At 23.9% G+C, this 14878-nt stretch overlaps 11 protein-coding genes across 11 annotated transcripts, besides 32 other annotated features; 4 read left to right on the forward strand and 7 right to left on the reverse strand.

The window, feature by feature from the left end:
- Positions 1–7: part of a sequence feature (AT_rich) that runs on past the window's edge.
- Positions 8–40: 33 nt separating this feature from the next.
- On the forward strand, positions 41–1027 carry EDI_128860 (uncharacterized protein; the record flags this gene model as incomplete). Its single annotated transcript, XM_001741296.1, has 1 exon — positions 41–1027. The coding sequence occupies one exon, from the start codon at positions 41–43 to the stop codon at positions 1025–1027; it is 987 nt and encodes a 328-aa protein (XP_001741348.1).
- Positions 551–620: a sequence feature (AT_rich).
- Positions 1023–1075: a sequence feature (AT_rich).
- Positions 1076–1225: 150 nt separating this feature from the next.
- Positions 1226–1248: a sequence feature (AT_rich).
- An 80-nt stretch (positions 1249–1328) lies between these two features.
- On the reverse strand, positions 1329–2465 carry EDI_128870 (DNA (cytosine-5)-methyltransferase, putative; the record flags this gene model as incomplete). Its single annotated transcript, XM_001741297.1, has 4 exons — positions 1329–1645; positions 1704–2187; positions 2242–2294; positions 2351–2465. 4 exons carry the CDS (start codon positions 2463–2465, stop codon positions 1329–1331), a joined length of 969 nt encoding a protein of 322 aa, XP_001741349.1.
- Positions 1896–1944: a sequence feature (AT_rich).
- Positions 2257–2284: a sequence feature (AT_rich).
- Positions 2466–2467: 2 nt separating the features above from the next.
- Positions 2468–2596: a sequence feature (AT_rich).
- EDI_128880 (uncharacterized protein) lies at positions 2592–3164 on the reverse strand (the record flags this gene model as incomplete). The annotated part of the gene is made up of 1 exon (XM_001741298.1): positions 2592–3164. One exon carries the CDS (start codon positions 3162–3164, stop codon positions 2592–2594), a length of 573 nt encoding a protein of 190 aa, XP_001741350.1.
- Positions 3163–3186: a sequence feature (AT_rich).
- Positions 3187–3342: 156 nt separating this feature from the next.
- Positions 3343–3442: a sequence feature (AT_rich).
- Positions 3443–3526: 84 nt separating this feature from the next.
- EDI_128890 (N-acetylglucosaminyl-phosphatidylinositol biosynthetic protein gpi1, putative) lies at positions 3527–4597 on the forward strand (the record flags this gene model as incomplete). Its single annotated transcript, XM_001741299.1, has 3 exons — positions 3527–3860; positions 3907–4283; positions 4334–4597. 3 exons carry the CDS (start codon positions 3527–3529, stop codon positions 4595–4597), a joined length of 975 nt encoding a protein of 324 aa, XP_001741351.1.
- Positions 3790–3819: a sequence feature (AT_rich).
- Positions 4229–4251: a sequence feature (AT_rich).
- Positions 4598–4633: 36 nt separating the features above from the next.
- Positions 4634–4701: a sequence feature (AT_rich).
- Positions 4702–4800: 99 nt separating this feature from the next.
- EDI_128900 (60S ribosomal protein L21) lies at positions 4801–5301 on the forward strand (the record flags this gene model as incomplete). The annotated part of the gene is made up of 1 exon (XM_001741300.1): positions 4801–5301. One exon carries the CDS (start codon positions 4801–4803, stop codon positions 5299–5301), a length of 501 nt encoding a protein of 166 aa, XP_001741352.1.
- Positions 5302–5421: 120 nt separating this feature from the next.
- On the reverse strand, positions 5422–6054 carry EDI_128910 (uncharacterized protein; the record flags this gene model as incomplete). The annotated part of the gene is made up of 1 exon (XM_001741301.1): positions 5422–6054. One exon carries the CDS (start codon positions 6052–6054, stop codon positions 5422–5424), a length of 633 nt encoding a protein of 210 aa, XP_001741353.1.
- Positions 6055–6111: 57 nt separating this feature from the next.
- Positions 6112–6730: a repeat region.
- A 7-nt stretch (positions 6731–6737) lies between these two features.
- Positions 6738–6785: a sequence feature (AT_rich).
- A 2-nt stretch (positions 6786–6787) lies between these two features.
- On the reverse strand, positions 6788–7366 carry EDI_128920 (uncharacterized protein; the record flags this gene model as incomplete). Its single annotated transcript, XM_001741302.1, has 1 exon — positions 6788–7366. One exon carries the CDS (start codon positions 7364–7366, stop codon positions 6788–6790), a length of 579 nt encoding a protein of 192 aa, XP_001741354.1.
- A 70-nt stretch (positions 7367–7436) lies between these two features.
- Positions 7437–7510: a sequence feature (AT_rich).
- A 148-nt stretch (positions 7511–7658) lies between these two features.
- Positions 7659–7698: a sequence feature (AT_rich).
- Positions 7664–7698: a sequence feature (AT_rich).
- A 171-nt stretch (positions 7699–7869) lies between these two features.
- Positions 7870–7895: a sequence feature (AT_rich).
- A 160-nt stretch (positions 7896–8055) lies between these two features.
- Positions 8056–8181: a sequence feature (AT_rich).
- An 88-nt stretch (positions 8182–8269) lies between these two features.
- Positions 8270–9586, reverse strand: EDI_128930 (set and mynd domain containing protein, putative; the record flags this gene model as incomplete). Its single annotated transcript, XM_001741303.1, has 1 exon — positions 8270–9586. The coding sequence occupies one exon, from the start codon at positions 9584–9586 to the stop codon at positions 8270–8272; it is 1317 nt and encodes a 438-aa protein (XP_001741355.1).
- A 72-nt stretch (positions 9587–9658) lies between these two features.
- Positions 9659–9688: a sequence feature (AT_rich).
- EDI_128940 (uncharacterized protein) lies at positions 9681–10610 on the reverse strand (the record flags this gene model as incomplete). The annotated part of the gene is made up of 1 exon (XM_001741304.1): positions 9681–10610. One exon carries the CDS (start codon positions 10608–10610, stop codon positions 9681–9683), a length of 930 nt encoding a protein of 309 aa, XP_001741356.1.
- A 127-nt stretch (positions 10611–10737) lies between these two features.
- Positions 10738–10778: a sequence feature (AT_rich).
- Positions 10779–10790: 12 nt separating this feature from the next.
- On the reverse strand, positions 10791–11144 carry EDI_128950 (pinch, putative; the record flags this gene model as incomplete). Its single annotated transcript, XM_001741305.1, has 1 exon — positions 10791–11144. One exon carries the CDS (start codon positions 11142–11144, stop codon positions 10791–10793), a length of 354 nt encoding a protein of 117 aa, XP_001741357.1.
- Positions 11145–11629: 485 nt separating this feature from the next.
- Positions 11630–11666: a sequence feature (AT_rich).
- Positions 11667–11700: 34 nt separating this feature from the next.
- On the forward strand, positions 11701–12198 carry EDI_128960 (uncharacterized protein; the record flags this gene model as incomplete). Its single annotated transcript, XM_001741306.1, has 2 exons — positions 11701–11746; positions 11798–12198. The coding sequence occupies 2 exons, from the start codon at positions 11701–11703 to the stop codon at positions 12196–12198; spliced, it is 447 nt and encodes a 148-aa protein (XP_001741358.1).
- Positions 12195–12231: a sequence feature (AT_rich).
- A 55-nt stretch (positions 12232–12286) lies between these two features.
- Positions 12287–12329: a sequence feature (AT_rich).
- A 158-nt stretch (positions 12330–12487) lies between these two features.
- Positions 12488–12576: a sequence feature (AT_rich).
- Positions 12577–12733: 157 nt separating this feature from the next.
- Positions 12734–12829: a microsatellite.
- Positions 12830–13192: 363 nt separating this feature from the next.
- Positions 13193–13297: a sequence feature (AT_rich).
- Positions 13298–13508: 211 nt separating this feature from the next.
- Positions 13509–13544: a sequence feature (AT_rich).
- Positions 13545–13789: 245 nt separating this feature from the next.
- Positions 13790–13980: a sequence feature (AT_rich).
- Positions 13981–14267: 287 nt separating this feature from the next.
- Positions 14268–14315: a sequence feature (AT_rich).
- Positions 14316–14636: 321 nt separating this feature from the next.
- Positions 14637–14658: a sequence feature (AT_rich).
- Positions 14659–14730: 72 nt separating this feature from the next.
- Positions 14731–14766: a sequence feature (AT_rich).
- Between the last annotated feature and the right edge of the window lie 112 nt (positions 14767–14878).

Here is a 14878-nt window from a genome sequence, read left to right on the forward strand (position 1 = left end):
TTTTAATGAAAAGAACTAAAAAAATGGAAAATAATATTAAATGAGTATTACAACATATGACAATGATTTTAATTTAGATGAACTTAATGATATTAGTGAATTTAATGTCGGATCACCAGAACCAATAAAGCCAAATATTTCTAATGAATTTTTAGATATAGGAAGCGATTGGGATTCTGCGTTTGAAGAAGAAGAAAAAAAAGAAGATGAGAAATCAAAAAGTATAAAACAGTTAAAGACATTAAAAAATATTGAAATTGATTATCATGAAGATAGTATAAATTCAGTATTTAAAAATAAAATAGGAAACTTCTTTGAATTAAGAAAATCTGTTTTAGTAGAAGGATTTAAAGAAGAAGAAAAAGAATTAAGAGAAAAAGTATGGGCAATATTATTAAAAAGAAAACCATTAAATACTGATGAATATATTCAATATTGTAATTTATCTAGATTAAATCAAACGATAATAGAATTAACCCAAAATAAAATAGTTCAAAAAATTAGTAATGCAATTGTTAATTGGTTTGATAAAAGAAATCAACAATGGTACAATATTAATACAATTATACATTTAATAAATGTATTTTTATCTATAACAAATGAATTAAATACATTTTATTGTTGTATTGCATTTTTATCAAAACAATCTATTTATTATTCAAATAAAAAAGCTTGGAAATATGCTCTAATCAGTATTTTATCCATTGTAGATATGGATCTTTGTGTTCATATTGTTCAATATATTGATGTGGTAGAACCTTGGTTACAAAGTTATTGTTTAACCCTTTATTCTTTAGATGATTCTTTAAAGTTGATGGATTATTTAATTGCAACTCATCCTTCTTTTTGTTTATATGTTGTTAGTGCTTTAGTAGTTTCTTATCATTCAGAACTTCTTCATTCTACTTCTCTTGAATCAGATTTAAAATCTTTAAAACCTGTTCCAATAAATAAAATTCTTCATTTCTCTAATATGCTTTATACCCAGTCATATATGTCAGTACGTAATTACATTGATCTTCTTTAATAAAAAATTTCTTTATTTTCTATTTATTTGTTATTATTTTTTTATTATCGTGTAATAAAAAAATAAAGCAAATCAGTGAGAAGATTAGATTTGTCATCATGGGTATTCATCCTGGTTGGAACTCCAGGGCTTTTTTCTTTTCTCATCATTTTTGCTTTTTTGAAATTATGAAAATCATTAGTCTTCGATGTCTTGGACTTTTAAATTATTTTTATTTAATACATCCAAATTGAAACAAACAATTTCCAATTTAATTTTAGAAATAAATTAATCCAATTCAAAATTTAAGATAAAAGATAATTTATTCTTTTATATCACTGAATAAATATTCCATTAATTGTGCAATTACGAAACAAGAGACGCTATTACCAAGACATTGGTATTGCTGTTTATCAGTTATTCCATCAACTTGAGTTGTAAATTCCGAAGAAAATCCATGAATTTTTTTTATTTCATTTGGAGTAAAATATCTTAAATTTTTATTAAGTAAATTTTCAGCTTTTTTGACTGGAATAAAATGAGATTCTATTGGACAATAAATAGAACCAGTTCCTTCAACAATTTTAGTGTATGACTTAGTAAAGCAACAAGTTCTTTTATCATCTTTACCAACAATATCTTTTTAATTAAATTTCTACTTTCATTATTTTTATTTAAAGTACATTAAAAAACAAACCAAATAACATTCCTTTCTTTAGAATTAAGTCAGAAGGAATATAATAAGACTCATTAACATTATCATCTAAATAATTTGATATCATTGACTCTTCTTCTTGATGTAACTGAATTTCATTTTTAAAAGGAGTTAATCGTGCCATAACATAATAACGAGTTCTACTATTTGGAATTCCAATATCAATAGGAGAACAAATAATATCTTTAATATAATATTGGTTTTTAATAAGAATATTATAAATCTCTTTAAAAACAAGTGACTCTTTAAATAAAGGAACATTTTCAATAAAAATATGTGTTGGTTTATTTATTAAAAATGGAAGAATGTCACGATATAAATGTAATACACTTTTTGCTCTTGGATCATTAATGTCTTTGTGTTTAGACATTATAGAAGTATTATATGGTTGACAAGGTGGACTCATAAACCAAGTATTACAATTTAGAGATTCTATTTGTTTTATTGAAATACTATCTAAATTTTTCTATTAAATAAGTAATTTATTATTTGTTAATTCCTTTTAATAATCATTACAAACTACTTGTACTTCTTCTTTAAAATTTTTTGAATATATTTTATTTGCAATTTCATCTATAATTTTTGTAAGTAATTATCTTTATATTCTTTTTATTGTACTACTTTCAAACTTATATCAAATGGTATAAATGTTGCACTTATATTAATTGAAGAATGTTCATAACTTGAACGTAACCCACCAATACCACTAAAAAATTCAATAACTCTTACTTGTTTCTGTTGCATTCTATTAAATGATAAAATTAATATTTTTAAGTTTTTTTAAGTAAAAAATTTTATTAAATAAAACCAATAGAAAATTTAAAAAAAATTTTATTAAATAAAACCAATAGAAAATTTAAAAAAAATGTTTTAAAGAAGACACTTTTGTTTTGCCACAGTTTGAACTTTTGCCTTATAACTATGACCTAACTTCATACACTGACTTGGCTTAAATTTATCTTTGCATTTAGGAACTTTTAATTTCTTATTTAAGAATTTACATAAATCCCCAGTGCATGGTGTATGAACAATATACCGTTTGATAATTTTTTTTTCTTTAACAATAGGTTTTAATGTAGCAAGATAACTGTTCATTGCTTTAACATAAATATTATCTTCACTTGGTGTTTGGTCTTTCTTTATTAATTCAATTTTTGCTTTTTCTTCTTTTGTTAATTCTTTTTTTATAGAAACACTTGTTTTATTTGTGTTAACGTTAGCTTTATCAATTGGTAATTCTGGTAAAACAAATGTTGATTCAATAGTAGCAATTCTATTACGATTAATTCTATTCTTAAATGCAAGCCTCTTAACTATTCGTTCTAATTTTTTTGTTTCATTTTTACATGTGCGTTTTCTGTAATTTCTCATACAGCCCATTCTCATATTACATTGTGCTTCAGTAAGTACACAAATCATAACAAAGAATACTATTATTCTCATTTATTAAATAATATAATTTTTAGTTTTCAGTTTTTTTTCTTGACTTTTAATATTTTTATTCTTTTTTTCGTGTTTTTTATTTCTCATAAAGGAAATTTATCACTCTTCTTTTATTGTCATTCTCTTGTTGTTTTAACAGTGTTTAACTCTCTTGATGTCTTCATTTTTTAATGAACACTTATAAAAAACAAAAATAAATATAATTCATGTTATAAAGAATATGTATTATTATGTTTTTTATCACAAAATATATAAAATTTTTAGTAATTTTTTTATTTGAAAATTGTGTTTTTTAAGAAAAGAGGGTTGAGTTATTAGATGAAAGGAAAAAAAGAAACTAAAATGAAATTAATATCCAAGGTATGCTTTGGAACCAACTCAAACTTAGTCAATGGAGTATTTATTTTATTAAATCAAGAAAACAGTTTTTTGAAGATATTAAGAATAAAGAATTAAGTAAACATATGCAAAATACGATTTCAGTTATTGTTGATCATTTATTAGGAATAAGTTTATTTATGGTATTATATAGAGTAGATGCATTTTCATATATATTTCCATTGTTATTTCGTTTAATTAATTTTATAGAACATAGTGTAAAATGGTTTATAACTAATCCTGGTGGATTTAAATTTAATATCAATTTTAATTATTTCTTATCATCACTATCGTTATTCTTCCTTCATTTTTGGAGAAGTTTGTTAAAGAATTTTAAATAGTAAAAGAAAGAAATAATTATTAGGTTGTTTAATATTTATTGTTTTACCTTCATTTTATATCTTTAAAATTATTACATTTGTATCTCTTATAACAGGAATAACAGGAATTCTTTCATTTTTTAATGATGCATTAGTATTAATTTTTTTACCAATAGAATTATTATCTGTATTCTTTAGAGGATTAGAACAAACTCATCTCTCTCTAATAGTTTCTTTGTTTAGATTGTTTATGGGAACAAAATACAATCCTTTACGTAAAAGAGTTGATACATTAGTTTATGAACAAGATAATTTCTTATTAGGTACAATTCTCTTTGCTTTGTTAGTCTTTTTATTACCAACATCAATTATTTATTATTTATATTTTACTTTCGTATTAATGTTAGTTCAACTATTCAAAGTTTGTGTTAATTTATATTTTGGATTTATTAATAATTTCTTATTTCATAGAAAATACTTTCCGTATTGATTGTTCTTATAGTAGAATTTCCAATTGATGATATCATTGCTTCTTATAACCAACCATTTCTTAATAACCAACCTCATCTTAATTCAAAAGAGTTAGAATTAAATATTAATGGAGAAATTAATTTTGATACTTGTTGTAAGAATTATATTACTCGATTTAACAAAACTCTTTATATTTCTTCAGCTATGTTTAGTCATTATAAACAATCCATTATTAATGCTTTTTATGAATCAGAAGATGATTGATTTCTTTTTTGTTTTTTTATTACATGAATTTTTTCCTTTTTTTATAATAAATAATAAATAAATTAATTATTAAAATATAGTAAATACTGAAATTATAAAAAAAACCCAAGAAACTAAACATTAACTATAAAAAACTATTAATAAACTAGTAAATTGAAGCCCTGAGAACTCAAAAAACCCTGTCACTGGGTGTTTAGTTAACCATGCCATTGTCTAACGGTAGAAATAGAAGAACAAGAAAATTATTTAAGAGACCATTCAGAGGACATGGAATTTCAAACACTTCAACCATTCTTCATACCTACAAAGTTGGTGATTATGTAACCATCCTCTGTAATTCATCTATTCAACACGGTCTTCCATATAAAGCTTTCCATGGAAAGACTGGACGTGTTTGGAATGTTAACCCACACGCTATTGGAGTTATGGTAAATAAGAAAGTTAATAACAGAATTGTAGTTAAAAGACTTCACATTAGCCCAGAACATATCAGACCATCTGGATGCCAAAAAGATTTCCTTGAAAGAAAAGCTGCTGTTGCTGCTATTAGAAAGCAAAATATTCAATTGAAGAAAGAAGGAAAAGAACTTCTTCCATTACCAGCTAAAAGACTTCCAAAACAACCAAGACCAGCTGAACTTATTAAAGGTACTGATATTAAGTTCACTACTGTTGCTCCACTTAAATTCGAAGAACTTTATTAAATTCGGTATGGTTGCTATTGATTTTTTGGTTAATGACTTTATTATTTTTATTTCTTTCATTAATGTAATAATGTGTATTAGGAAAAAAGAATAAATAAAATGATAATAATTCCTTAAATTTTATTGTATTATAAGAACTTGTTTTAAAGTAAATGATGGTTTTAATTCATCTTTTATTAAATAAGTTTTTATCATCTTTTTGTTAATAAAAGATATTCCATTTAAAAGAAGAGAACTAGTTTGTGTTGAGTAGAGAATTGGTTGTGAAGATGATAAAATAATATAATCTGTTTGATCATCTTTTAAACCAATTTGAGTAATCTTATTATCTTTAATAATAAGTAATGATTTAATTTGATATTTTTCTTTGATTTTTTCAATTAGATAGCCAAAGTGAACATGAGTATTTGTAATATTAATAATGATTCCTTCATTTATTTCTAATAGGGTTTCATTAAATTTTATGAAAGAATTAGTTATAGAATCAAAGAAAATATTAATTGATTCTTTTTTAAGGATAGTTGAACATTGTTTCTTTATTTCTTCTAAGTTAAAATTATTATTAGGTACTAGTTCTTTTTGGTGTTGTTTGTCTTCATTTTGTTCTTCTTTATATCTTCTCTTTAAAGATTGATTTTCAGTATCTCTTGTTCCTCTTACATTTTTTTGGTCATCTGATAATTTAATTTTACTAACACTTAACGATAATGCTTTTAATTTTTCCTGTAAAGAAGATGAAAAAATGTTACTCATTTCAACTGACTGAAATAAAAGATTAAATAAAGTAAATTGTAAAAGAAAAAAAATATAATAAAAAGTAGTTAATTAAGTATTAATAGAAATATTTTCTATTGTTCCTTGCTCAGGGGAGACTACTAATCCCGTCCCTTCGCTTAAAAGTATTTGTTCTTCAACTATTGGCTTATTCTTTGCTTTTAGTTGTTGAACTGTGAGAATTTTCTTTTCTCATTTTTGATGTGGAATAGAGTATTTAAACATCCCTTATTTAAATATTCATTATTTAATTTCTTTTTAATTTTGATGGGTTTAAATTTCTTCTTCTTTGGGTTTAGATTTCTTCTTTTTTATTTTCTTATTTTAAGGAGAGTATATAATTACCATTGTATTGCTTTGGGCTAATATTCTTTTAGCCTCATCCACTTGACCCTTTTCTTTTGATAATCTTTCTTATATTATCAATTATACTTGTATTCTAACAAGTAATAATAACATCTTTATAAATACCCATTCGTTTATTGTCAATGATATTCTGTCATTGTACATAATAAACACTGCTATTCTTGCAGTACTGGGTAAGATGTTTTTCTAACCAAACGCAACGTCATAACCAGTCCATAACTGGGGGGAATCGAAGGATGGAAATATTTTAGGGATCTGTGTGGTGTCTCTGACGTGCTACCTTCGAATCCTAAAAGAAAAAAAATATAAAATAATAAGAAAATAATTTTTTAAATGTAAATTAACACTATAAAGATACCAAACTATTGATATATTCTCTTAAGGAAACATCATTATAATCAATTGTGATTTCATTATTTCTTTCAATTAATTCACAGAGGTATTTATTTATTTTCTTTCCAATATTAACAATACCCTCTTTGCCACATAAATATTTCCCATTTCTATAAACACTTTTAATACTTTCATTTTTCATTGCACCATTTTTCCCTTCTGATGTAGTTGTTGTGAAGGTGTACCCTAACATATTAAGTATATCAATTAATAACAGATTTAGCTCAGTAATTTTATTTTTTCCTACTCTTTGTTTTGCTGCACTTATAGACACCCCAGAATTAATGTCATGTTCTTTTCTTTCAGCACATCGTTCTTCTACAAAACGATCTATTTCTATAACATCACTTTTTCGTTGAATTAATCTAATGTTTAAATATTGTTGTGTAACAGAAGCCTTTTTAACTGGTTTTTGAATAATTACTTTAAACTCTTCATTAAGTAAACCAATGAGTATAGCTTGTTGGCAGGCCATATAATTTCTTGTTTTCTCAAATTGGCTTCTTGGGGAATAACTTGACGCCATCTGCATCTACGAATCCGATAGTAAATAAAGATTCTTTTGAAGATTTAAAATAATCACTTACAAAATAGAAAGAAGGTTTAAAAATACTTTAATAGAAAAATTACTTTTTTATTAGAATGATTAAAAATAAAAATTCCATTTAAATTATTTGTTTTGAATTATCTTTTTTCAATCCATAACCAATTTTTTTTTAACTCATTAATTTTTTGGAGAGTGATTTGTCACTTTAATAGAAGGGGTCTACAAAACCTCACAAAACAAGAAAAATAACGACTGAAATAACTAAAACTACTTGTAGAAATAATTTTAATAAAATATTTATTTATTTAAGTTTTAAACGAAAAAAATAATGGAGTGTTTGAGAGTTATAAAAAAAAAATAAGAAAGGAATATTTTCAAAAACTATTTTAAAAGTATTATTCTCTTAAAACTTTTAAATTGAATATACATTTTTTGTTTTTCTATTCCATTTAGGTTCATTAACAATTTAACTATTATAACTCTTTATGTTTATTATTTAATTATTATTAAATATGGATTTCATTCAACAATTTGTTTAATTGTGAAATTCTTTTTTTTTTGTTGTATTAGTCCTATTAATAAAACTTTTTTATTGGAGTTATTTTAACAGAAAACGACATCACTGAATTTTTGAAAAAATTTGACAACACTATCTATTTATTCATACAATTTTGTTAATTATAATAATAAATACTTTTAAATTAGAAAGATAATACTATAATTTATTTATGAAATATTCTTTTTTAACAAAATTGAATTTCTTTTAATTAATATTAAAAAAAAAAAACAAAATTAATTTTGACTTTTCCAATTAAAATTAACAAAAAAATTTTCCAAAGAACTAAAAAGAAATAATCACCACAAGAATACTTTTATTTCATTTTATTGTTAATATTCAACATATTCAGTATATTTCTCTAATTTATGTTCATCAAATAATTCAAGACATTCAATATATTCTTGTGCTGCATATCCAGTAATTCCCATACCCAATGAACAACGATAATCATATGCTATTTTAAATATTTTCTTGGCTTTATCTTGACAGAACTGATTTTGAAAAGGAAATTTTTTAGCATATTTTAATAGTGCAACACCAAACTGTTCAAGAATTGCAGAATATAATCTACTATGACAGAGTGAGCTTTGATATTTTGCAATTGGAACAAGATAATCTTCAAATAATATCAATGGATTTGGACATTTCTCATCAAAGACAAAACTTCTTAATGTTTTAAACATATAAATGTGTGAATTATCCATTTTTCTTGTTTTATTATAGAAGTGTTGAATCCTCTTTGGTTTTTTTAATTTTTTGAAAGCTACTTCTTCATTAATAAACTCATTAATTTCTTCTTGGGTACATATTTTATGACATTGATGACAAATCCATCCTTCTGGTTCTTGATAAATTCTTCCTCCACAACCACATTTAAATGCTCTCCATGGGTCACTTGGTCCACTACAAAGTGGACAGTCACAAATAAATCCATAATTCTCCTTAAAATATTTTAATCTATGAGGAAGAATAGAAGGAAAGGTATATGAGATTGTTAATTCAGTTCCAACCTCAATATCTTGCAATGCAGTCCAATACATTGTATCTCCAACAGTGTGCCACCCCATATTTTCTCTGCATGAATGATTACATAAACTACATGCCATAAATAATGCATAGCCATCAAGAAAATCTAATGCAAAAGAATTTGTATGAATTCCATTAACAATTTTAGCTATGTCTTCACGTTTAACTGGGTATTCAAGAATATCATCTTTTAACAAGTCTTGATACATAAAATCGACATGTTCACTAAACTCTTCTACTCTATCAGGATTTTGTCCAAGTTGAATTGCTAATTGGACAGTGCAAAATGCTGTTCCAAAATAAATGCTTTTAACCATATAATATGTTGAATCCTTCATATCATCGTCTTCTTCTGGTCCTTCATAAAATACTGAAGCTTTTTCTTTGAAAACCATTTCTCCTTGATGGATTTTATCAGTACAAACTAATCCCCTTCCCTTTCCTGGAATTTCTTGAACTTCAAACTTTCTCACAGGAAAATTGTCACGAAAAATTTCTTCATATGAGTTCCAGTGAGGATTATCACTACGATCTTGAACGTCGTGTTTTGATGGAATTAAAACATGATATCGTGGATCAAATTCATCACCAATCTCTGGATATTTTAATGAAGAATCCATCCTGTTATAATCTTTTACCTTTTTTTGTTCTTTTTTCCTTTTAGAGTCATAAAGAAGGATAAATTGTAAAACTAATAAATAAATAAAATTACTTTTAATTTTCAACCCACTCTCCTACAATAACTTCTCCAGAATGAGAAGAGATATAAAGTCGGCTCTTCGTGGTAAAAAGAAGAGAAATAATTGGTGGTTTTTCAGTTGTAATAATTTCTTCTGTATCAAAATTAGAAGTTGAACAAGACAAACATTTGTTTCCAAAAGCAACACAAAAGTTCAGACGATCCCAGGAAGAAGAATAAGGATCAATTGCAATAGATTGAATAAATTGATTAGATAATGTACATTTCTTCATAAAACGCAATTGACTATGATTTATTACTTCAATAAAATAAACATCTCCAGAAGTAGAAAAAGCTGAAACAATATTAGTTTCTTTAATATGAGAATAAGGGTGTGCATACTTTCTTTTAAAACTGCAACATTGAGCAACTAATGTTAATGGATTCTTATCAAAGGAATACTTGTTTAACACTTTACCTTGAAGATTAAGTGTTATAAGAGATTTTCTAAGAGAAATAACTATACAGTCATTTGAAATAACCATAGAGGTAATCATCTCTTTAGTTGTGAAAATTGGAGGTCGTTTAGAAATTGAGTTAATCTGAATGATAGAGGACTTAGTAGGAGAAGGTATTACCCCATACAATTTATTCTTATAAAAACACAAGTTGTGAACAGGTGTTTTCATAAATGTAAATATTTCTGAATTTTTTGCAGTCATGATATAATGTAATAAAACACCATCTTCAAAAGAAATGAATATGTTATCATTTTCCCAACAAGAAGAAACAATTGATGATTTATGTGAATCAATCCAAGCAATTTCTTTCATTGTTTTACTATTTAATAAATAAACAACACTAGAACTAGATTGAAATGCAATCAAAGATGAATTAATTGGACATTCTTGAATAGAGATTACATTTTTAGGAAATGTGATTCGATGACAAACATGAAATGCCATATCTCACAACGTCTTATTTTTTCTTTTCAACAATAATCTTTTGAATAACTGACTTTTCATGTGATTTTCTCAATCTTATATTCAAAAAGATTAAAGATTTTAATCTAGCAAATCTTCTCTTTTTTCCTATTTAATTAAAATAATAAAATGATAAATAAGAAAAAAAAACTGAAGTATTATTTATTGTTTATCAGCACAAGCCATACACAATACTTTACCATCTCTAATTTTATAATCATTAGTTCCAATAACTGTACCACATTCTGGGCATTTGAAACAATCTGGATGATATCTATCTTCTTCAACACGAATAATCTTTCCTTCAATTGCTTCTCCACAAACTTTACACTTTGGACAAGCACAGCTTTTACACATTAATTTTTTATCTTTCATAAAATATTTTTCTAATGGCTCCCCACATTCAGCACATACAAAACAATCTTCATGAACAAGATATTTTCCTTTCATAATTTCAATTGGGTCTTCATCATCTTCAAATGGTTTTTTGCAAACATAGCATACCTCTTCAGACATTTCTAACTCCTGATTTAATACAAATAGTTCTCAGTTCTTTTTATATATATAATCTTTAAATTACCAACGTCAATACATTTCTATTGTTTTTGTTTTCTTTTTCCTTTTTTCCTTTGATTTAATCGTTATTATTTTTTACTAGATTCATATAATTCTCCTCCCAATAACATAAAGAACCTTTTTTTCTTTTTTCAAAACTTATTTGTTTTAGTTAACTTAACTATCAAAACAAGAAGAAAAATTTTCAAATCATTTTAATCGATCTGACGAGGTTCCACGATGACAATATTGGATGGGTATTTTTTATTATATTGTTATTATCTGTTTTTGGGGTTTTCAAGAAATTATTTGTAACAAAAGATAAAGTAACACTAAACTATAACCCTCAGTTTCTGTTTTGTCTTGGATTAATTTTTACGAATTAGTTTTATGCATTGACTTTTTTGAGTCTGACACTTATCAGAGATGATTCATCATGTTAAATGTTATTATATAAATTATAAAACATAAAAAATATAAAAACTCAAGAAAAAGAATTAAAAAAGCGAAAAATATTATGACAGTTGAAGAACAAGTCATTGATAAAATGATTTTTGATTATAGTTTGATGAATAAATTTTATATTCTAAACTTACAAAAACTTATTTAATTAGCTAAAAAGATAGAAGACACATACAACCAGTTTAACTCTGATTTTGATAATGCAATAGAACAATTAAAAGAACAAATAGAAATTACAAAAAAACATTTAAATGAAGCTGTTGATAGGTGTTGTTCACAAGGACTACCACCAGTTATTCCAGAACAAATTTTTGAAATGATGGACTTAGAATTACAGCAATATTGTGATGAATGTGATAGAGTCATTGGTCAAGAAATAACAAAACTACAGAAATATAGTATTGTAAAAGCAGATGATTTTATTACAGTTAAACAACCTAACTTACAGATAGATGATCATGGTCTTTCAACTGAATTATTTGAAACTGCTATCTCTCAAACAGAGAGATTATGCTCTCTTTTAGGAGTAAATATCACAGAAAATACGTGTTAAATTATATATTTTAATTCTCATAATTTAAAATAAGTTTTGTTTCATAAATTGGTAAGTACTGATCTATCGTTAGTGTTATAAATTCAAGAATAATTTAATTTAAAAAAAAAAGAAAAAATAAATTAATTAATGGTATTTATTTGCTTATTCATATTTTCATTGTTTTGAGAAGTTACAATACTATAATTGTTATTAGCTTTTTTATCACTCTTTGTATTAACAAAGTCTTTTGTTGATGTGCTATATTGTGAATTTACAATCTTACAACTGCCACTATTTAAGAATATGCTATTTTAATAATTAAGTTAAATTTTTTCTTAATTTAAGATTGCTCTATTTCTTTTATTTATGAAAAAATTATTTAAATATTAAAAAAATCCTTTTCTAATACTTAGTATTATAAAGAGCAAATATTTATATTATTAATTCTGTTAAATAGTAGTAATTATGACACAAACCAATACTTTTTGATATGGGCAATACTTTTTATTAATAATTCAGTGCTTTATTTCACTCTAAGTCTATCTGGTTATTATTTTATTTTAAGTTTTCTGTATTAGTTTTATATTTTATTTCTACTTTCATTCTCTTCATTATTTTATTTCTTTAACCTTTCTTTTTTTTCATTGTTTAAAAGAATCTTTTTTTGCAATTACTCATCGTTAAAAGGTATTAACACACAAATTTCAATTATTGGAATTGGATTAGTTTTTTCTTTGGTTATTCTCATGGGCCTTAACTAGAGAAAAGTACGAGAGCACAAAAGAGTGTGTTTAAAAAGATTGAGAAAGGTAGATCTACTGAAGAAATGAAAATATACAAGAAGATAATATCACTACACAAAGGAGTTAAGGTTAAATATAATTTTTCTTTTATGTAAATAAACACTTTTTATTAAATTAGCAAATAACATGAAATAAAGATTGAATACATGTTCTTAGGTTATAAAGGTAATAGAACAAAAGAATTTACTTAATTTCTATATGTAAAAACCTTATTATTGTAAAATTAAAATTATATAATTTCTTAAAGTCATAGATACATTAATTTAATTTTATTTTTATTAATTATTATAAAAATAAAACATATCTTTTTTATACCTCTTAAAGACTCTCTATTTTGCTAGTTTTTTTATTTCTTTCTTCATAAAACATTTATTCTTTTTTTACTTAATGTTTCTTTATTCATTTTTCTAGTCAGTTTTTAACCAGTTTATATTTAATATTATTTGAAGTAATTCTGATTCATTTTTTCTTTTCACAAAACTGTTTATCAAGTATTATTAAGTTTGCTTTGTGTGACTACATACCATTAATTACATTTAATTTTATTTATAAATTTTTATACAATGTTGATACATTTAAAATATTACTTATTGTTAAATAACAAGCATAAGAAGAATAGAAATAGTATTAAATACAAGTCATGTCTTTCTTTCTTTTTTTATATCAATTTCATAATGACAGTAACTATAACTAAGTATTTCTTTAAAATAGTAACTGTTGAAATTAATTAGTTCATTTTGATAAAAAGAGTCAATAATTTTATATCTATATCTATATCCATTAAGAAAAATCATTTAGAAGTTTTGAAATAAATAAAATAGCTATAAAAAAAATTCAAAATAAAAAAATTGTGAATATTTTTTATAGAAGCCTATTTATTTTTATTAATTTATTGATTATAAATTTATTTTTATTAACCTATTATTTAAATTTACTTAAATTATATTAATAAAACATTTTGTTAAATTTTATATTTATTTTATTACTATAAATAAATCAAGAACCAAAAAATTGTATTTGATTCTATCCAATATCAAAATACAATTTCTATAATAACTAAACAAAAGATAACTTATCTTTTATTTTACATATTATTCTAATGATTTTCTATATTCTTCTATTTGAAATTCATATTTTTCAATTTTATAGTTATTTTATTTTGTCAATTAGAATTTGAAATTAATAAACAAGGATGATATCATTGTATTAATAAATTAGATTTGATAACTATACGACATTGTTTTGCACCATTCATCTTAATTATGAAATATGTTAAAATGTTACTTTATAATATAAAATAAATTTAGTAATAAAAACAATTGTATTATTTTACTATCATTCAAATAATACTATGACCTATGATGATTACATAAAAATTTTTATTCAACTTGCAAAAAAAAAAAAGAATTAGTTTTAGTTTTTTTGTCATATCTAACAAATTGTAGAATTATTCATGTTTACTAAATTGGATTAATAGTTCTCTTAGACTTAATTACTACAAAAACTAAAAAATCATATTTTTTAACTTGTTTCACTCTAATTAAATCAATACAAACTTAACTATTTAAATATACAATGAAAGATTTAACTGATTTTGTATGTTAAATTAAGTTACAACTGTCTCAAATTTATAGTACATCATAAAAAAAGATGTATAATTTTTATTTAATTTATTCTGTTTTTAACTACCCTCAACTAAAATTATATTTCGTAATGGCAAAATATTAACATAAACCATTTTAGTAACTAATAAATAAATTAAATTAACTTATTATAAAATTTAGAATTTGTCTATAGCGTCACTTTTGAAAAACTGACTATATAACAAAAAAAGAAAACAAAAAAAAAACGTTTTCTATAAATATTAATTCTAAAAATACATTTGATGTTTTCAA

Source organism: Entamoeba dispar, genomic scaffold, assembly GCF_000209125.1.
Source record: "Entamoeba dispar SAW760 scf_1105229463703 genomic scaffold, whole genome shotgun sequence".
NCBI lineage: Eukaryota > Evosea > Mastigamoebida > Endamoebidae > Entamoeba > Entamoeba dispar.